We start from the raw sequence: 20,117 nt of genomic DNA, 5'->3' as shown, positions 1-20,117 counted from the left end.
ACAATTTACATAAGTTAATTATTTAAGGTATAGATTGATAGTTAGTTAGTTTGATGATATATCATCCATATATCATATGAGATATTCCGATATTTTATAAGTACAAATACAAAACGTTGCACGTTCTCAAGTCTGTTTGTTATTAAACAAAAGAAAAGCCCATGGGAGAGCTACCACTAGCTAGATCCACCATTCCATCTCTCATACAGAAACATTCGAAAAGAACATACACACACACACACACAGGCTCTGCCGATATACACAAAATATTCCTTTTTGGCAGGGGTACATCAATCGAAACAATGGGGGAATAGGACAGATAACAGATAACGGATTAAGAGATAACTAAATTTGACTAACGATAAACAATAAACGATATAAAATATATCGTGATTAATAAAGGAATGTCTGTTAAATGGAGGGGGGAGTTCATCAGGGACTGTTACATTTTTGTTCGCCTTTTCTAAGTACTAATACTGCCGCATCTTTCGCATCTCCTGGCTGCTCCGAAATTGTGGCTTAATATTGTGAAAAATTGGGAATGGATAGTATAGAATGGGATACAGGAGGTTCTTTCGTTAGTTTTTCAACGGATAAATGGAATGCTTAATTAGTTGGTTTCTCTTATAAGCTAGTTATTGCTGGACATATCGCTCTCTCTCACTCACTCACTCTCTCGTGCTCTTTCTCTGTCTGTCGCGTGTTTTGCGCTTAAGTTTCAGTTTCAGTTTCCTTTCCTTTCCGTTTAAGTACACTTAACGTAACTAGTAAGTTAAATATAGTAATGTATAGTACAAATTAGCTAAACAATGGGCACAAAAAAAAGATGAACAAAAAAAAGGTCGATAATATTATAAGCATTATCGGTAGGGCCGAGTCGTGACACCAATCTCTCATTAAACGCTCAATGGGAAGCACAACTTGATCGAGGCGTTGGCGTAGGTCTGCCTATAACTTTTTGCTATCAATATCTATACGAAGATCGGGCATGGAGCCGCGTGGCTGCAACAGACTGCGCTTCTCCGGATCCTTGATCTTCTTTGGCTTGGGTCGGTTCGTCTTTGTGTAGCGATTGATCACACCATCCGTTTCGTCCATCATCCGTAGGATGAGCGCCTGATCGGAGGAGTCGAGCGGCGCAATCGAAATGTCACGCACCGCTCGGAACTTGCCGCAATTGTTCAGATGCTCGTTCTCCAGTCGAAAGAAGTTCCACACAAAGCGACTGCAAGGGAGAACAAAATGTAAAAGTTTACTCTTACTCTTGATTTTCTACGCATACCGAAAGACCTCAAGGATGCCCGTTATGGAGGTCATAATGTCTCCGCTAACGATCTTCATCTCCGTCAGATAAAAGGAAAGCACCCAAATGAAGCGCAGGGCAAGATCCTCAATAATTGCAAAATAGTAGAAACCCTGAAAAATAAACCCACAAATTAAACCAATAAAATTATAATTCAAAGAGTAGGATTGGACACAAATCACACACCGTCGATGAGTAGACGACCTCTTCGCGCAGAAACGTATTCTCGCCGGCATTTTTATCGAACAGGCCCCAATCCATCTTGATGTCCCACGTGTAGGCATAGCAGGAGGACACTATCGAGGCGATAATCCAGAGCCACGTATACGGATTATCGAATGTGCTGGCATAGTTCTCTAAAAAAGGGAGCAAAGAGATAAGAAATGAAAGAGAAAGATCTTTAGCAGGTGCACTCACGACTGTGGAACGACTTGAGGGTGGCAAAGATCACGACGAGGAACGTGGTCGAGTATTTGCCGGCATTTACCAAATGGGGAAAGGCCTCACGCGAGTCGCGATACCGTCGCAGGCATTGGGCGAAACGGAACCATGCCGGCAGACAGTTGACAATCGGCCGGATGATATAGTCCTGCTCCATGCAGATGGAGGCATCCTTGGCCTCCGTCCAGTTGCCGTTGGTGAAGTAGAAGCAAATGAGGTACTCAAAGTCCAGTATGGCAGTGGCCAGAGAGTTGAGCTGATCGCCCAGCCAGAAATCGGCGAAGCCCACGTGAAAGAATGGCGCCGAGATGCAGCGTCCGGTGATGCGCCACAGCCAGAAGCGGGCATCGTGGTGCAGCACATGGAACGGATTGGCCAGAAAGAGCACCATAATCAGGGTGAGCGTCAGGGGATTGATAAACGCCGGAATGGCCAGGCTGGCGCTGTACAGGAAGCTCAGCATGCTGAGCGTCCACACCACACCGAAGATGGCCGCCAGCTCCATGAGATGCTGCTCGGACAGATGATTGCGCGGATCCAGTTCGAAAATGAGCACATGGTTGACGCCGGACGAACGCCAGCCGTAGATATTTACACCAATCAGAAAGATGAACTCGATGATCAGCAGGGGGCCGCGATAGAGGCGGAACGTAACCTTCAGGTTCTCCCCGCTGATCTCGTGGAAAATGGCCGAGAGCACCACCACAATGCCCAGCACAATGAAGCTGCCGGAGAAGAGGCCCACCTTGAAGGTGGTCCACGGACTCTGCTGCTCCCCCAGCGGTGGCACGCGCAGCCGCTTCATCGCCCGCTGTCGATCTCCACCCTCCAGTTCACCCGTCACCGTCGTCTCCGTCTCATTGATAATGTTGTCGATGTCTTTGTTGGTGAAGAAATGCGATGCCTCCACGTACTCCTGTCGCCACTTGGCGCCGGTGTCAACGCGCAAAAGCTGCACCCCAGCAAAAGAGAAAAGATAAGAGTTGAGGTCAAGGTTCAGAGCCAAGAGCTGCCTCTGTCACTGCAGAGGTTGTAAATTTCACGAGTGGCTTACCTTGTCATGCTTCTTGAGTATTTTACGGAATCCAGTGTGATTCAGATTCTGATAGTTCTGCAGAAGAATGAGACTCAGGTAGAACTCGCTGAAGGCCAACTTCAGTTCGCGCGCCTTGCGATCGGGCAGGGCGGCCAGACGCTTCTGTCCCTTTGACTTTTTCGCACTCCGCTCGGACTCCTCGATGCAGGTCTTCAGCTCAGCATTCAGATTGGCAAACTTGCGTGTGGCCTCCGCCAGCTTTTCCGAATAGAAGGTGTTGATCTTCTTTAGCTCCTTGTCGCAGTAGTGGAAGAAGTTCTCATCGAAGTTGGCAAAGTGACGCTTCAGCACATCATCCTCAACACTCTCCACCGACGGGGCCTCCTCGACGGCCAAGTACAGCATTGCCTTCATTTCCTTTACGATAAAATGGTATGGCTTGGAGGGATCTCTCTTTGGATGGATAAAAAGAGACTCACCTCATAGTTGATGTACTGCTTGCGCCACTCGGGCGTTATGTGCGCCGACAGATGCTCGGCAAACTTCATGGTTAGGGCTGCTCCGGTTTATCGCTTGCCTCTAATTCTGGTTCCAAGGATTGCCTCTCCTTGCGGTTTGGACCCTCACTGGAAGTGCGTCTGCAAGTACAACCATAAAAGGGAGAGTTGTAGCGGGACTTTTCTCTGTTTCAGACTGTTGTTTCCCCTTTCTGCGAGTTGAAGCTCTCAATTTGCCATATTCCAGTGGGAAACCGTTGCTTATTTTTCAACGTTCCATTAGAGGGCGAACTTACAGTAATTCTTCTTTCTCGTTCGCAGTCAATTAATCTGCCCATTTTCAGTTCCCATTGTTAAAGTTATGTCTTCAATTTGTATTAATATGCCCTACTGAAGGTATTTTCACTGTCCCTGAGTTCCGTGGCAGCCATTTGGCATCGTCTCTTTTCAAGTGTAAACACAATTTAACGCCCCGATGGCCATACTAATGGGGGTGGGGCATGTCTATCCGTGATCCGTGATCATACATACATACATACAGGCTTACATATGTGTGTGTGTATATCTAATCCAAAGTAAGGGGAATATTTGCCTAGAAGCGATTGCAAATTGGGTTTACAAACGCCTCAATCCGACGATTGCCCCACAATTGGATGGCAACGACTTCCCCCTCGCCATTCACCATCTTGTGTACGTGTGTGTGTGAGTGTGTGTGCACTGCGAATGATAAGCCCCCCCAATCTCTTTACAGAATTATTGTGTAGTATCTCATTAACGTGGCCCGAATAATAAGCTAAGCAAATTGGAAAATTTTCGTCGCAAAGGCAAACACAACAAACAAAAAAAACTCGAAAGATGCCAACATTTTAATCAATTGAATAAATATTTCCTCCACCTTGCCCGCTATTATTATTTCCATTCAATCCTGCACATTTACTGTTGTTGAAGCTACAGTTGCTGATCGTATTTTCCCATAGTGGAGTGCAGTGTAGAGTCAGTCTCTGTAATTAATTAGTTGTAACCCAGTCATTGTGGTTGCCCCTTCCTATTTTCAATCATTTAATTTTATATTTTTCAGGCAAGGCTTAAAGTCCGCTCTCATTCCCAGCCTGTCTCCTCACATTCGAGGATAGAGTCCCGTTTTGGCTGAGCTTCCTTCCAGCACAGGAACGTTCGTCTTCTTCTTCTCCTTCTTCTGGAACGAAGGGAAAGCAAAGCGAAGCGAACAAAGAGTGGGCTTTACACTGGAGGTGATAATTGATGGCAGGGTCAGTCCCGCAACCACAACAGCAGTCTGTTGGTCAATTAACGTCAATGGTCAATGGTGGGGTTTAAATATAGAACAGCGACGCTGATTGATTAGGGCACTCGTCGAATAGTAACAGCTGATCGATCATCGATGCTCATTCAGTTTGCCGATTTGAACAGTTTAAGAGCGGGGATTATAACAGTTATCCGAACAATGCATAACAGAGTGTTCTCGTCCCTTATCGCTCCGCCCCGCACCCCTCTCGAACTGCTTACAGATTCATTCCTTCTCTAGGGGCTTAATTGCCACTGATAACGATACAGTTATACAGTTAACCATATCAAACATGTGTGTGCTGCCATCCGTAGCAGCAACAGCGTCGACGGCGGCAGCAGAACCAACAAAAATTGACACACAAAGCCCCACAGCCGCCTCTACCCCAACCCCCTTCACTGCCCTACGAGACACATCGACATACACGCACAAACACACGTACACGTACGACGCAAATATTTGATCAATAAAAACAAAACACGAAAGAAAAAAAGCACACAAAAAAACTGTTAACTGAGCAGAATTGTCCGAAAGTCGTGTCTGGAAGTCGCTCTCCTTATTATCTGGAAATATGATGATGTTGTTTTTGTCTTTGTTGTGGCTGTTTTTGTTGTTCTTGATACGCGATTCATTCAAACGATGAGTGACAGTGGGTCAGAGCGCCAGCGCAGCGTTTCTCAAAGTAATTGATGGAAAACCAAAAACCAATTGAAGGCCATTTAGGCTATAGATTAACCGAAGAATGAGGGGAATAGTCTTTCAATTACATAAAATGACATATGTACATACATATACGCTGCTTCTGCTTCTGCTGCTGCTGCAGCGCTGCTGCCTGATGCAGCTTGCAGCTATAGTGCAGTGGGCAGCGCTGCAAAGAGTGGCAATGGCCAATGGTTGAGAAGGAGCTATCCGACTTTTGTACAGAATTCGTTGCAGCAGCACATTGCTAAATATATACAGATGGATTGTTAAATGAATGGTCTCTCAGCGGGCACCTGATCCACTCACAATCATTACTAATTGTCAACAAGTTACTGATTTATTAAGTACACTGCTTATCACAGAAGAGCGCGCACACCCGAACACCCGCACACGGAGCAGACGGCCACTTTGACGGAATAATAACAAAAACAAAGAGCTCGCAACTGCACTTGTACTATATATTTCTTTTGGGCCACTATAATTATTTCGGCGGTGGGAGAAGTGCAGCAATAGCGTTCGTTTCTTCCGCGAACAACTATTCAAAACAAAATATCGCAAGTCGCGAGCCAAAATATTGCTGGAAATATCGATATATCGATATAGTCTGTGCAGCGCACTGCAAAAATAATTTAATTAAATATTCTTTAAACCAAACTGGCAACAGCGGAAATGAGCTCATTATGTCTGTTATCTTATCATAAACCCATATAAATATGGTCATAGCAGCCCTAAAAAGATTAATGATGAAATATCGGCCTGCAATGCTCTGCAAATATCGCTTGCTCGCACAGTGCTGTTGGACGCACCCTGCTAGACGCTCTGCGCTCTGTTAACTCACGCAAACAAATTGCGATTCGCGCAGAAATTTCACACAAAAAAAAAAGAAAACAAAACAAAAAACAAATATTTAAAGCCAAAACAAGGCAGTTCCTGCTACTGCACCGACACGCGACCATGAGTACAACGTTCAAGAACCTGAAGCTGGGCCATTTCGGTGGCGGCGGTGCTGGTATCGTAGGCGGAGGAGGTGCTGGTGGAAGCATCGGCGGTGCCTTTGGAATGGCAATATCTGGTGGAGTCGCTGGTAAGATGCCCCTAAATGGCGGCGGTGGCGGCGGAGGTAAGGGCGCGTCAGCGGCTGCTGCAGCCGAGTCGGAGGTATTTCTGACGCCCAGCGGTGTTATCATCCCCCTTATCCGTACTAGGGATATGCCAAAGAGGCTGCCCACGATGTCGGCAGCCCTACAGCGGCCCTCCGATGACCATTTGTCGGCCGAGGATCTGGATGCAGTGCAACTCGAGCTGGAGCAGCTGCTCTCGAATGTGGCGCTGCGTGCGCGCGTCCTCAAGGCCGAATACGACAGTGTGGACAAAGATGAGAAGCGCAACGACCGTCGCAAGTTTGATCGAGTTGCTGGCTCACCGCCGTGCACCAGCAACAATGCCATGCTGAATGCCATGCTGGGCATAGGAGTAGGCGGAGCCAGCGGCGGCTTGGGCAGTCCATCGGGCACCTCGTCGAGCCTGGCCAAGCGGAAGCGGGACGAGCCGACGGGCGTGCGCAAGAAGCACTCATCGATGACCATTCTAAAGGGCGGCCTCGGCCCCTCCGGCAACTCGAGGCACTCGAAGAACAGTCCAATGGCCGTGCACACAGACGACAGCCTGGACTTCCTGCCATCCTCGAACCTGATCCTGCCCATGTTGCCGCAGCTGCCGAAGCTGGCGATGCCAAAGAACGATATGCCGAACAAGTTCTGGCTCTCGGTGGAGCCGTACTGCATGCCGATTACAAATGAGGATCTGCGCCTCATCGATGACCTTTTGGAGCAGTATCGCGGCCCCCTGGTGCCGCCCGTACCCACACTGGGGCCGCACTACTCCACCGTGTGGGCGCTGGAGGACATGAAGGCGTTGCAGCCGGGCGGATCGCGCATCAAGTCACAGAATGCCTCGGCCATGATGAAGAAGGCTGAGGGAATGGTGGAGGAGAGCATCACGGGTCCCCTCACCCAACGCCTTGTCACAGCCCTAATGGAGGAGTCGCTGCTGACGCTGCCCAGCGAGCAGGCGGCTGTGGGAGAGCACAGCAACAGCACCACAAGCAGCAGCAACGACAACTCTCATACGCACTCACATTCGCACTCGCATCTGTCCTCCGCCAACTCGGGAGCTCCTGCAGCCAGCGGCAACTTCCGACCACTCTCGATGCTCAAGCACGGCGTGGGCATTGAGCAGCGCCTGAAGAAGGAGCTGCTGGAGAACGGCCTGATGGATGCCAGCGACTGCCAGCCGCCCGAAGACATGGACGATGTGCTGCACGAGATCAAGCGCGTCACGTCGGAGATCAGCACCGTGTCGACGTTCAACAGCGAGGAGCTGAAGCGCCTCCGTGTGGCGGCCAGCGACGAGATCAAGCGCATCGAGCTCAAGCACAAGCTGGACATGATTGACACGGAGATACTCGAGTGCTACAAGCGAATGCTGCAGTATCGGGCAAAGCGAAAGGGGCACACCGTCGAGGAGAAACAGGAGATTCTACGCCTCACCAAAGAGCAGCGCATTCTGGCCGATCAGCTGGAGCGCATGAACATTCTGCCGCCCCTAGGCCCCTCCTCCAATATGATGGACGGAAAATTGTAGGACAGGGGCATGGCCTGGAGCTGGTGCCAGCTGGTGGCCATGCATCGGGCAATCGGGCAAGAGCGCGGAGATGTTCTCTTGCAGCTTCAATGTTTCTGATTCGTTTGAAAGAGAGAGTCTCTTCCCTCTCTCCAGCTCTTGGCTCCGACAGATGTACATTAACACAGCAGACATACATAGCCATATGTATCATACTTAAGCATACTTAAGCTATACATATATATATATAAATATATATATTGATTTTATGTAGAATATGTAGCTTAAAAGAAGACTTCTCCTTATCGTGCACTTCCACTTTCACATGCAAAAAAACACACACGACACTTTCTGTATAGCTTTAGTTATCGCGAAGGCAATAAAGTTACCCTTTTAATTTAGAGATCCGTGTATCTGAATCTCTGTATCTTCGCTCAGCGAACGCTGCCTGCGCTTTGAGCTAGATGCCACCAACAGGGCCAGCGAAGAGGCCTCGCCTCGCCCTCCGGCAGCGGAAGCTGCTACCAGCGCACAGCTTTGTTTACCCTTCGGTTCGATAAGCCAGCGACCAGCCTTCCAAGCTGGCGGCTAATTAAATCCAAACAGAAGTGAGAAGAACCAAAAGCCAAAGTTTATGCACTGTGTACACGGTGCTCCTCCTCCTTCTTCCGTTCTGTGGGTGTTCTTTTCGAACGGAAACGCAATCAGATTACAAATACTCGACTCTTCTTTAGTTTATTGCAGCCTCAAATGTGATATTCCGATACAAGGCAGCGTTAAGGCGCTTCCATACACTGGTAAACATGACTGGTGGATGGCATAAACCTAATTAGATGCTTTGTTCTGGCTGTGTTGTACTTCATTTTGTCGAGCGGTGCAGTGGCTTGCTGCGGAACCTCATGGCAAAACAGTCCTCGGGAAAGGCAGCGTTCAGGAGACCAGCATGGTCAAGGATATTGCTGCTCGTTGCAGGTTCTGCTAAAAGAAAAAGAAACTCGCAGTTAGCCAGCAGGCAAGGACATGTCTCTATCTCTCTCTCTCTCTCACCTTGGATTTCTAGATTCTTCCAGGCCATCTGGCGTCTCATTACAGTGTACGGGTGAATACATATGTTCCAGAAGCTTCCAGGCAACACAACTGCCGTCAGGACATGCCATTTGTGTGAACCAAGCGACGGACCTGGCTTGCTCTGATAAATAGCGTTAGACGCTGCCTGGGGACAACAAACTGTGCTTGAGAACGGAGGCCGGGACGAAACTGCAAGTCATTCACAGACTTGGAGACGATTTCCGGCTGCTTGCACGGCTTGCCCCTGATTCACTCACCTGAGGAGTCAGTGGCAATCGATGATTTGCCTTTCCCACCAACCATTCAACCAGGGCAGACATTATAGCCTTCAGACCGTTTGTCGTGGTGTCCGGCTTGCCCTTGCAATCGCTTGAGACGTTCAGGCATAACGTCTCCAACGATTGAAGGGACAAGCAGGACAGCAAGAGAAACGATTTAAAAGCTCTAAAAGTCTAGTCTGGTTGACGGCCGGTTTGCAGCAAAAAATGGAGAAATTTATTTCCTTCTCGTCGCTTTGTCCTTGGCCAGATGACTACTTCAATGACTTTCTAATTTTCAGTACACAATCACGGCGTCTTATTTGGCCTGGGGAAACAGTTACCAACACTTAGACTAGATTAGTGTAAAAATGTAGTGTAATACGACCATTGGACAATCTACATATGTAAATATGTGAGCCGCTCAATATGAACCACTGAACAAACGACAAACTAACTCGCTCTCACACTCCTTTCTTTTCAAATAGGGCCAACCCGTGCTCCTGCAGTTAGGCAGTTAGCAAAGTCTAATGTCATATGGCCCGTGAGGCCTAGTGTCATACGACACTGATACTCGATGGTTCGCTCATTTACAACACTATATTCCAGCTATCTATATAAATAAGCAACCGGTGTCTTTGCCTGCTTTCACATTACGTTTGTCGCCTTGTCGCTGGTCTTTTGTGCATTGTACAAAGTTCGCTGTAACCAATTAACGTTGTAAACTGATAAACAATATCAATATGATCAAGGTATGCTCGAGTGTTATTTATGGTGCCCCCAATCCCAAAATGCAAGAAGAGAAATACCCTGGCCGGGTGCAAAGTCCAATGGGGATTTGAACCCGTGTCATCGGCAAATAGAATAACTGTATAACTCTATACATATGTGTATGTGCACCTTGTACCCTGAACGATTAGCATGTTCGTAGCTCCGGAGCGTTATACAATAACAAATCTCTGTCTGTCCCGCAGAACGCCGTATCTTTGGTGACCGGTGGAGCCTCCGGTCTGGGTCGCGCTACAGCCGAGCGTCTGGCCAGGCAGGGTGCCAGCGTGGTGCTCGCCGACTTGCCGTCTTCGAAGGGCAATGAAGTGGCCAAGGAGCTGGGCGACAAGGTGGTCTTTGTGCCCGTCGACGTCACCTCGGAGAAGGATGTGAGTGCGGCCCTGCAGATCGCCAAGGATAAGTTCGGCCGTCTGGATCTCACCGTCAACTGCGCCGGCACAGCGACGGCCGTGAAGACCTTCAACTTCAACAAGAATGTGGCCCATCGGCTGGAGGACTTCCAGCGGGTGATCAACATCAACACGGTGGGCACCTTCAATGTGATTCGCCTGTCCGCGGGCCTGATGGGCGCCAACGAACCCAACCAGGATGGCCAACGCGGTGTCATCGTGAACACTGCCTCTGTGGCTGCCTTCGACGGGCAGATCGGTCAGGCTGCCTACGCTGCCTCCAAGGCGGCTGTGGTGGGCATGACCCTGCCCATTGCCCGGGACCTTAGCACCCAGGGCATTCGCATCTGCACCATTGCCCCGGGCCTGTTCAACACACCCATGCTGGCGGCCCTGCCCGAGAAGGTGCGCACCTTCCTGGCCAAGAGCATCCCCTTCCCCCAGCGACTGGGCGAGCCCAGCGAGTATGCCCATCTGGTGCAGGCCATATTCGAGAATCCCCTGCTCAACGGCGAAGTCATCCGCATCGATGGTGCCCTGCGCATGATGCCCTAAGATCACTGAAAATGGGGGAATTATCAATGAGCTCGATCAGTTTGCATTTATCCCAATGTGCCTCGAACGTGGCCTTGTAACGCTAACGCCCTGTTTTACTCTATTTCTAATTGCTAATTAAGTCGAAAGTTGTATTCTTCTGCCACGAAATTATGTAATAATTGCTAATAAAAATGAAGTTCTACATTTTGAATATGGGCGAAGTGACTACTGGAGGACGACTTGCAACACTGGCCCCAGCACTGGCTGGTAACCCTGCTCAGCTGAGTACAACGGCAACCCTGCACACCGGCTGTAAATTGTAAACAAATAAATTCAACCAAACATTTTGGGTAAGCATGCCGCCGTATCAGCGCTGCGGGGAGATAGTCTGCCTGTGGGAGCGACAGACAAAGGCGTTCGCCTTCCAGTGCATCTACTGCCGGGATGAGGAGCAGACCACTACACTCAAAGACTTCAAGTCGCATCTGGAATCGAAGCACGCGGCTCTGTTTGAAGATCAGGAGGCTGCGCAGATAGCCAGGGACACGGAGCCGGCGGTCGAGCAAGCTTTGGACACTGTAACAGATGATACTCCTGTGGAGTGCTTTGAGCCAGAGACAATGTTGGACTGGCCCAGCCAGAGCAGCATCTCCCAGGAGTCCTCCCAGGAAGCGGCAGATGTAAGCTGAGCACTTTGCCTCGCCCCATCCCCCATATCCATGTCTCTACTGTTTGTAGTTGCAGCCAAGAGGCACAGACACCTCGCACTTCTGGCTGCAGGAGCACCCCATCATGCTGGCCTTCATCGGGCAGGTGGAGGAGCAGCGCCTGCTCTGGGACTTGGGTATGCTGGCCTACCGCAACTACAAGCGTCGAAGCGACGCCTGTGCCACGATCGCTGAGCGGCTGAACGCGCAGTTTGATCTACAGCTAACGGGCGAGGAGGTGGCCGGTCACACGAAGCGACTGCAGGATGTCTACCGGCGGGAGAGGCAGCGTCTGGAACGGGATTCGCCCACGGCCCCACACTGGTACTACGCAAGGTTGGGCTTCCTGGCGAAGAGTTTGCGGCGGAAGCGGCATCCCAAGATGTCCATGTCCGTGCCGGTGCCCCATCTGAGCCATCAGCAGTGCCTGAAACTCATTGAGATCTATCGGCAGTGCAGCGGCAACTGGGACATGCAGGACATGTCCTGCCGCCTGCGTCACGTACGAGACGCGGCCAAGGAGAAGCTGCTGGCGCTGTGTCGCACCGAGCTGCAGATTCCCCTGCTGGAGCCCTCGCTGCTGCAGCGCCACACCCGAAATCTGCGCACCGCCTACCAGCAGGAGAAGATGCGACGCATCCAGTGCGAGCGTGAGGGCGCTGCCGGTGTGGACTTCACGCCCCGTTGCCGCTACTACGAGCAGCTGCGTTTCCTCGAGCCACACGTCGCTCCCTTTCAGTGTGATCTGTGCGAGCAGCTGCTGAGCAGTGTGGACGGCTACAAGGTGCATCGGGCCGAGCACGACGGCAGCCAGCCGTTCGTGTGCCCCATCTGCGGCAGGGGCTTCTCGCGCAGCGGCAACTGCACGATCCACCTGCGACGGCATACGCACGACTATCAGCTGGGCTGCGATGAGTGTGGCAAGCGATTCGCCACCACCTCGGACCTGCAGGTCCACCAGCGCTCGCACACCGGCGAGCGACCCTTCTGCTGTGACACCTGCGGCAAGCGCTTCAGCACGAAGTCCTTCTTCGAGCGCCATCGCCGGCGGCACGAGCAGCGGCCCCGCGGCAAGTGTCACATCTGCGGCAAGAGCTTCTTCGAGCAGTCCGTGCTGAATGACCACATCAAGGGGCATCTCAATGTGCGCGACAAGGAGTGCGACATCTGCCACAAGACCTTCACCAGCTGCAAGTACCTGCGCCAGCACAAGGAGATCCACAATCCCCAAAAGCGTTACAGCTGCAAAATATGCGCCAAGAGCTTTGCCCAATACGCCGGACTCAGTGGCCACATGAAGTCACATGGCCGTGCAGCAAAACTATGCTAGAAACTGCATAGCGAGAGAGAGAGACACATCTTGATTGTGTGCCATTCACGGAACAAAGCAAAAGCCAACAGGCCACAGGGAAGGGGAAGTGGAAGTGGAAGGGCTTGGATCCAAGTGGAACCCTTTTTTAGCTGATTATCGGCATTAGTTTTATTTTTAATACGCATTTGCTTATATAGCAGCAGCATTTGTTTGGCTCTCAGCTCGACTCGACCTTTATCTTATCACTTTGCGCCATGGAAGTGGCAAAGGCAAGAGCAGGCAAGGGCGATAAGAGAGAGAGAGAGCGAAGTGTTCGCAGAGAATTCGATTGGAATTGTTTTGCTCAGTCGGAAATTGGAGCTGCCTGAGAATTATCCATGCGTCCGTGACCGTGGCGTGGCCAGGCGTTATACGACACCCAAAACGAAGAGGTTGCTGCTGGATATTGGCACTTGAGAAGCGGAAGGAGCGCGGCTACAGTGAGCACTCACAGTTGGGGTACCGCAGTACCGAGTAAGAAAATAATCGCGGCTTTATCTGTCATTCCATTCAATAGTCATAAACTAATTATACGCACGATTGTCGTCCGCAGTTGCTGTCTCTGACGTCACTTGCCACCCCACCCACAGCCACGCCAAAACAGCAGCAAGCAGACAGACAGACAGGGAGGCAGGGGAGTTGGGGGATTTGCCGCCTGGTCAGCTGCCGCTGCCGCATTTGCGATAAGCTCGACCAAGTGCAGCCGCAGCTGCAGCGAAGCCCGATAAACGACTCGCGAGAAGCAGAGAGCAACGACAGCGATGCAGACGACAAACAATGGCAGACCAATGCTTGTGGCAGTGCCAGTGCCAGTGCCAGTGACGCCTGGAACACCAGACTCGGCGCACATCATAATCGGCGCCGCTGGCTTTGCAGCCCACGAGAGACGACAGCCCCGTGAGAAGACTTTGATGAATTGCTTTCGCGACCGCTCCACATCGTCAACGGGCGGTGGACCGCCGCCAGCTTACTATATGCGCGGACACAGCACCAACTCGGCGACGCTGCTGCGCCTGGAGAGCAGCGCGGGTGGAGGTGGAGGCTCGGGCAACGCCCTGGATCAGGCGGGCATCGAGACCGGACGACCGGAGGCCGTTCGCTGGGTGCGTGAGCTAAAGTCGAAGCCCAACAAGCTGGCGCTGCTCAAGAGCAGCAGCACGAGAGACTTGACGCGGCTGCTGCTCGAGGATGCCAACGGCAGCACGAGCACGGCGGTGCTGGTGTCCAACACCAGCCTGGATGTGTGCTCCTCCAACTCCAGTTCGGCCAGCAGTCCCCTGGCCAGCGGCAGGGCCAAAGCGCGGGCCAGGGATCGGGACCGGGACCGGGATCGAGATCGGGAGTGCTGCAGCAGCTGCTCCAAGCGCTGGCACGAGCTCAAGCAGCGCATGCACACGATGGAGCAGGATCTGCTGGCACAGGCCAGCTACAGCCAGGAGCTAGAGGCCAAGCTGCTGGAGCTGACCCGCCAGCTGGGCGAACTGATGCAGGACAAGGACAAGGACAGGGACAGGGACAGAGAGAAGCAACGCGGTGTAGCAGGTGGTGGGGCGGGCAAGAGCAATGTGAGGCCCTCGCGCCTGGTGGCCTGGATGAATCTGTCCAATTGGTGGAAGAGCCGGCCCAGCGTGGAGACGCTGCGCGAGCAGCGCATCTTCTTCGACGAGCCCTGCTTCGACACGGAACTGGAGCTGGTGCTGAAGCACGATCAGCAGCGCACTGTGCCCCGCATCGTGGTCGATTGCTGTGACCTCATCGAGCACAAGTATCGCCGCTCGACGCAGCCCATCGAGGGGATTTACCGGCAGTGCGGTGACTACAACAAGATCCAGACGCTGCGCTTCAGCATCGATGCGAATGACTATGAGGCCCTGCGGCAGCCGGATGTCGACATACACACACTCACGGGTGTCCTAAAGCTCTTTCTGCGCGAGATCAAATCGCCGCTGGTCAGTGTGAACGAGGCCAAGACCTTCATTGGCACACCCCATCAATGGTGTACGTATAGCCCCAGCCACAGTCCCTCGAGTGAGCTGAAGTTTATGCTCCTTTTTCGTAGTGCTCACCGAACTGGCCCTCAAGCTGGATACGTTGAAAAGACTGATACGCTCGCTGCCGGAGAGCAATCGGGACACCATGGACTACATTTTTGGCCACTTCAATCGGTAAGTGAAGCGACGCTCACGCTCACGCTCAGCACTTCCCCTCTTTCAATGACAATGCTGTCAATGCTTTCATGGTCGCAGGCTTACCAAGGTGCCGCTGCAGCAGATCAGCGCCGAGACGCTGTCCATTTCGGTGACGCCCTCCATATTCCATACGGTGCCGCAGGGCGTGCACATGCAGGACATACAGCAGCTGCTACGCGAGGGCGAAACGCTGGCCGATTGTGTCAAGCTGATGATTGAGTATCATTCGCGAATATTCGAGTAAGTGATGGCCAGTGGGCCCCCCTCCCGATACGGTGTTGGTACCAGCCGCAACTCCCGCACAACGCTCAAAACGCATCCCCCCCGTCCGCCTACGCCACCTGCTTGAATCCACTTGAATGTCTCTCCTTTGTTTCGTGTCGAAATTAATGCTAATCGAAAACAAATCCAAATCCGAATTCTCCTAAACCTGAACCTGAACCTGAAACCTACTGTACCTGCTGTACTGCTCGCTCCTTGATCCTCCCTTCCTCAAACCCAAACCAACAACCTACAATCTACAGATGCACCGCCGATCGACGCCTGCATCGCCTGAGTGTGCGAAACTTAAAGAAGACGCTATCACAACCGGATTTACTATTCCATAATATATTCTGATGGGCACAACCCACGCAAAACGCAACACAGAGAGAGCGACAGAGAGCCACTGTCTATATATAGTGAATGACATTAGTTATACATTAACGTATATCCCCGTTTATGAATATTTCTTGTTAATAAATTAGACTTACGAACCTTTGCCCTTGCTTTAACGAAGAGAATTCTGTGCCCAAGGTGAATTTATTGGCCGCTGTGGGGAGTAGCAATAACTTATTCACCACGCAGCAACCACCAAGCGGTAAAAGGAGAAGATTTCCACAGTGGAAATCGAACATAGATTCTGTGTATATAATTGATTTTTATTTTGAACTGATTTCTCATCTTTTTTTTGTTTTGTTTTTTCTTTCTTGTTTATAATAACATTGCGGGTGGAGTGTTTGCTGTTCTCGTGCTCGTGTATTAGGTGGTAGACTGACTGACTGACTGACTGGGGGGACAGGTGGAAGAATTTATGGATATCTCTCTCACGCAATTACAATTACAGTCTAAACATCTCTATGGAGGCTACCGCTTACATCTGCATGTAATGTAATGTTATGCTCGAGACCAACTGGTCTGCACTAAATGTAAATGTAAATGTTTGTGTATATATTTGATATATGTGTGTGTATGCGCGCATGTATGTACTGGGTATATAATATACTCGTTATACATAATAGAATTAGAATTATACATTAAGGTAGATATCAATTGGATATATGCAGGCGCTTTGCTTTGCCTCGACTTGTTCCAAACTTTAACATTCACGCACAACAAAACACAATTGATTGGGTTGTACATGGAGGGGTTTTTCTTTCACATAATATATGCATATGTATGCATATGTATATATGTATTTGTGTGTGTGTGTGTGTGTGTGTGTGTGTGTGCATATGTTATGCATAATGATTAGAAAACCAAAAGAAAACTCAAAAAATCATTCACTTGCTCTGCTGCTGATCACAATTCTGGGATTATTAAGTATAATGATGTAAATATTTCATATTAAGTTTTTGTGGCTCCAACTATAACTCGAGGGGGGGGTTATGCAAGGGTGTGGGGGGTCACATGGGTACACATCGAAGGCACAGGAATACTTATTACACGCACGCACACACAACGATTCTACGCTAAAACTCCTCCTCCTCATCTCTGCTACCAAACTGAATCGCAACTAAATAACTTCTAGGTAGTCCATGGCGGCTGCTCTTCGAGTCTCTTACGTCTAAACGTTGACATTTTGTGATTGCGTTTTGTTATCGGGATTATCTACTTGAAGAATGGATTCTTCGAGGCCGAAGACTTCATGGTGCACAGAACCTGACGTTCCAATTGAAAATCATAGTCCAACGATCTCAGCAGCGTTGTCAGCTCTGGCAGTATTGGTAGCTACAAAGGCAAACAGAGAGAGAGCACAGCACATAAGTAAAAGATAAGGATCTAGAGAGGGGGACACACTCACATCAGTTCCTGGCTGACTCCGCTGCAGCCTGACATCCATCACAAAGGGAACCCCTTCCAGTTCTGTGTAGGTTCCCAGTGTTCCTGTTCCGCCATAGGCCGCACGTCCAACCACCCCACTGGCATTGGCACCCGCTGGACGTGGCGGTGCCGGGCGCTGTGGCGAATTTATTTGATAATTGGCCTGAATCTCCTCATAGTCATGATGCTCTGATGTTGGTGGCTGCGGCAGCTAAAAACAACAAAATATTCCATGTTCAATGGCCAAACAAAGCGTTCGCGTTCGGCTCAAGCACTTACGGGTCCGCGCGAGTGTCGCTGTCCCTGCAGGTTGAGGCGATTGAGGGCCTGTTCCACCTCACAGGCGCCGCCTCCGGCGGTTGCAGCTGCAGCTGCAGCTGGCACTGGCGGCGGCAAGCGTACGGGAATGGCGCCCGTCTTGTAGCAGATGAGCACACCATTGATATCGCCAGCCAGCTTGAATCCGTCGGGTGCCACCTTAAGCTTGGAGCAGAGAATGATGTCGGTCACCGCTTGGGTCACAGTTCCGCGCTTCGACAGCTTGTAGGCGATCTGCCGCTTCCGCCAGGCCTTCTGGTCGCTGTCAGCTGTGCGCGAGAGCAGCGAGAACTCCTTCGGCGGAGTCGTCTTGTCCGCAATGACCCTACAAGCAAAGCGTTTGAGGATGAGCGCTTGAGGGGGGACTGGGATTAAGCCAACTCACTGGAGTGTCTCCACCACATAGTCGGGCAGGCCCTCGGACTTGGAGAGGCACAGATAGCGGGTATTCTGGCGTCCGAAAATGCTATAGTCGCGCCATAGGTCTGCATCTGCATCCTGGTCATAGGTGCGATTAATGGCACTGAAGTTCTTTGGGCAGCTGCAAACGGGCACCAAAATATTTGATTCAATTCCCATTCGATGCTACAGCCCACTCCCCCCACTCACCGCTCAAAATCCTCGACAATGTGCAGCGAGGTGATGGGCCGATTGTCTGGCAGGAAGCTCATGATCGAGTTGAACACATTCGTTGCATTGCCGGCACCCGGTCCGGACACCACAGTTTCACTTTCTATTGGGGAGCCGAGCAGAGATGCTGTTGAGAGACCCACAGGACTGCCACCGCCGAGTGACGAGACGCCGCTTTGGATGTGCTTGCCGACTTTGTTCATGCTGCCCGATCTGCTGAAGCTGAAGCTGCCGCTGCTCCACCGTTTGTGTCTTCTGCTGCCGCCGAAAAGAAATCCCACACAATATAAAATGTTAGTCAGTGGTTTTTTGTTCGTGTCAAATATTTGTACAATCAAATCGTTTAAGCTGCTTTGCGGGCGATTCCCCCGCGATAAGTGATTCATGATCTCTCGTTGTCAGCACCCGCAACCGCGCTGTCGCTGCTGCTGTGGCTCTTGCCATTGCCATTGCCATTGCCGGTGTTCTTTTGTAGGTCGTCCGTTTTTTTGTTGTTGCCAAAGCGAGGGCCAGGGCCAGAGACCGTTGAGAGTTTCTCTTTCACACACGCTCACACACACACAGAGACAAAGTGCGATCAAGTGCGCACTTACCAAACAGAGGAAGAAGATACTGATACTGACACTGACCAAGTGACAGACACAGATCCCGTTGTGCTATCAAAGATGTTTTCTTATAAACGCGAGTATTTATTTAATTTCTGATAAGATATGCACGCACAGATACAGCTGATAGAGCTAACTGTAAAGTGTAGACCAAGCGAGTGAATGGCGTCAGTGCAGCTGCCGTTCGCTTGCCTTGAGTCATCTCGGCAAAACTTCGGCAAACTGCAACCATGCAAGAGGTTGCACCCCCCTGCACATAGACCAGACACATGAGCTGATGCAGGAAGCAGACAAAGACGCGGGGCCCACAACCCAATGGTGGGGGGGCTGTCTCCTAGCCAAACTGCACTTTGGCGCGCGCGCGCAATGCCAACAAAGAAGTGGCCCCACAGCAGCTGGGCTATTGCCGGACCACTTTGTTGGATACAAAAAGAAACCAAGAAGCCATTTAATATTACGAAATTCTCTATGGGCATTTCCAATTATAAGCGGCAGTCTCCCCTTTCCACCGGTTTCCCCCACTATTCCCCACCACCGCTACCATTCCGACCATTAGTCAACACAGCATCACACACACAACACTCTCACACACACATGCAGAGTGCGCTGTATGTACATAATTAATATTCTCGCTGGCCTGGCTCTCTATTCTTGGATTTTGTATGACTTCTGGGACTTTTCGGACTTCACTCCTCCCCGCGTGTCCACACTGAGACCTACCTGATGAACACGTTCCAAACGCCGGAGCCGGTTGTATTGCATTTAACAGAACATTGATGGAAAATCTGCTGAAAATTGCGTCTTTATGTATGTTTTGTTCGAATCAACAATTCGCCCGACACACACACAGCTGTTTTAAATACACTAGAGCAATCGGTGTGACCGGGGAGTTCTAAATGAAATATACCGACTGACCAGTGCTGCCAACTCCACGGGTCATAAAAAAAGGAGAAATAGCCAGACAATTTGGATTGCGGCAAGAACTATACGCTTGAACAGTGACGTTATTTTTATTGATTTGTTGATAATGTTTTAAAATTACGCAAATATTTCTTTGAAAATGTCTAAGGTTTCCGCTAGCCACTCGTTTACAGTTTATCCCGTATTTGGATATTGAAAAACGCTAGATCTGTGGGAAAATAGCTAAGTTGTCAACACTGCATCTGACCAGAACGAAAAAAGGCAGGGAGGATTAAAAGTAAATCGATGTATAGTTCCACTGATATTCTTGTGCGATAACACAACTATTGCTGGAGACCAAAACAAAAAAGAAACATGGCTATGAAAAACA

At 50.4% G+C, this 20,117-nt stretch overlaps 7 protein-coding genes across 12 annotated transcripts; 4 read left to right on the top strand and 3 right to left on the bottom strand.

Annotated features, from left to right (window-relative positions):
• Positions 1–119: 119 nt before the first annotated feature.
• On the bottom strand, positions 120–5,805 carry LOC117889594 (xenotropic and polytropic retrovirus receptor 1). Its single transcript, XM_034794004.1, has 7 exons — positions 5,370–5,805; positions 3,260–3,418; positions 2,799–3,197; positions 1,721–2,696; positions 1,490–1,659; positions 1,283–1,416; positions 120–1,225 (listed from the first exon to the last, which is right to left on the bottom strand). The coding sequence occupies exons 2-7, from the start codon at positions 3,326–3,328 to the stop codon at positions 949–951; spliced, it is 2,025 nt and encodes a 674-aa protein (XP_034649895.1). The 5' UTR covers positions 3,329–3,418; positions 5,370–5,805; the 3' UTR covers positions 120–948.
• A 290-nt stretch (positions 5,806–6,095) lies between these two features.
• LOC117889595 (transcriptional adapter 3) lies at positions 6,096–8,309 on the top strand. The gene has a single exon (XM_034794005.1). The coding sequence runs from the start codon at positions 6,237–6,239 to the stop codon at positions 7,923–7,925; it is 1,689 nt and encodes a 562-aa protein (XP_034649896.1). The 5' UTR covers positions 6,096–6,236; the 3' UTR covers positions 7,926–8,309.
• Positions 8,310–8,580: 271 nt separating this feature from the next.
• Positions 8,581–9,748, bottom strand: LOC117891726. 4 transcript variants are annotated; one of them, XM_034797322.1, is made up of 3 exons: positions 9,230–9,748; positions 8,952–9,117; positions 8,581–8,882 (listed from the first exon to the last, which is right to left on the bottom strand). In XM_034797322.1, exons 1-3 carry the CDS (start codon positions 9,290–9,292, stop codon positions 8,764–8,766), a joined length of 348 nt encoding a protein of 115 aa, XP_034653213.1. In that variant the 5' UTR covers positions 9,293–9,748; the 3' UTR covers positions 8,581–8,763. The 4 variants fall into 4 exon arrangements, with proteins under 4 accessions (XP_034653213.1, XP_034653228.1, XP_034653220.1 ...); XM_034797337.1 differs by having other exon boundaries at positions 8,741–8,879; positions 9,230–9,744; XM_034797329.1 differs by having other exon boundaries at positions 8,742–8,882; positions 8,952–9,131; positions 9,230–9,742.
• A 105-nt stretch (positions 9,749–9,853) lies between these two features.
• Positions 9,854–11,155, top strand: LOC117891715 (3-hydroxyacyl-CoA dehydrogenase type-2). The gene is made up of 2 exons (XM_034797312.1): positions 9,854–9,981; positions 10,204–11,155. The coding sequence occupies exons 1-2, from the start codon at positions 9,973–9,975 to the stop codon at positions 10,960–10,962; spliced, it is 768 nt and encodes a 255-aa protein (XP_034653203.1). The 5' UTR covers positions 9,854–9,972; the 3' UTR covers positions 10,963–11,155.
• A 69-nt stretch (positions 11,156–11,224) lies between these two features.
• On the top strand, positions 11,225–13,015 carry LOC117891665 (oocyte zinc finger protein XlCOF6-like). Its single transcript, XM_034797234.1, has 2 exons — positions 11,225–11,624; positions 11,683–13,015. Exons 1-2 carry the CDS (start codon positions 11,301–11,303, stop codon positions 12,979–12,981), a joined length of 1,623 nt encoding a protein of 540 aa, XP_034653125.1. The 5' UTR covers positions 11,225–11,300; the 3' UTR covers positions 12,982–13,015.
• A 321-nt stretch (positions 13,016–13,336) lies between these two features.
• LOC117891672 (rho GTPase-activating protein 15) lies at positions 13,337–15,849 on the top strand. 2 transcript variants are annotated; one of them, XM_034797247.1, is made up of 5 exons: positions 13,337–13,476; positions 13,556–15,000; positions 15,062–15,167; positions 15,249–15,431; positions 15,716–15,849. In XM_034797247.1, exons 2-5 carry the CDS (start codon positions 13,764–13,766, stop codon positions 15,807–15,809), a joined length of 1,620 nt encoding a protein of 539 aa, XP_034653138.1. In that variant the 5' UTR covers positions 13,337–13,476; positions 13,556–13,763; the 3' UTR covers positions 15,810–15,849. The 2 variants fall into 2 exon arrangements, with proteins under 2 accessions (XP_034653138.1, XP_034653147.1); XM_034797256.1 differs by having other exon boundaries at positions 15,249–15,849.
• A 1,185-nt stretch (positions 15,850–17,034) lies between these two features.
• On the bottom strand, positions 17,035–19,698 carry LOC117891691 (multivesicular body subunit 12A). 2 transcript variants are annotated; one of them, XM_034797281.1, is made up of 6 exons: positions 19,547–19,698; positions 18,201–18,476; positions 17,977–18,132; positions 17,553–17,916; positions 17,254–17,484; positions 17,035–17,180 (listed from the first exon to the last, which is right to left on the bottom strand). In XM_034797281.1, exons 2-6 carry the CDS (start codon positions 18,422–18,424, stop codon positions 17,061–17,063), a joined length of 1,095 nt encoding a protein of 364 aa, XP_034653172.1. In that variant the 5' UTR covers positions 18,425–18,476; positions 19,547–19,698; the 3' UTR covers positions 17,035–17,060. The 2 variants fall into 2 exon arrangements, with proteins under 2 accessions (XP_034653172.1, XP_034653180.1); XM_034797289.1 differs by having other exon boundaries at positions 18,201–18,479; positions 19,547–19,694.
• Between the last annotated feature and the right edge of the window lie 419 nt (positions 19,699–20,117).

The sequence above is a fragment of the Drosophila subobscura genome, chromosome A, assembly GCF_008121235.1.
Source record: "Drosophila subobscura isolate 14011-0131.10 chromosome A, UCBerk_Dsub_1.0, whole genome shotgun sequence".
Taxonomy (NCBI): domain Eukaryota; kingdom Metazoa; phylum Arthropoda; class Insecta; order Diptera; family Drosophilidae; genus Drosophila; species Drosophila subobscura.
This window is presented reverse-complemented; position numbering and strand designations above follow the sequence as displayed.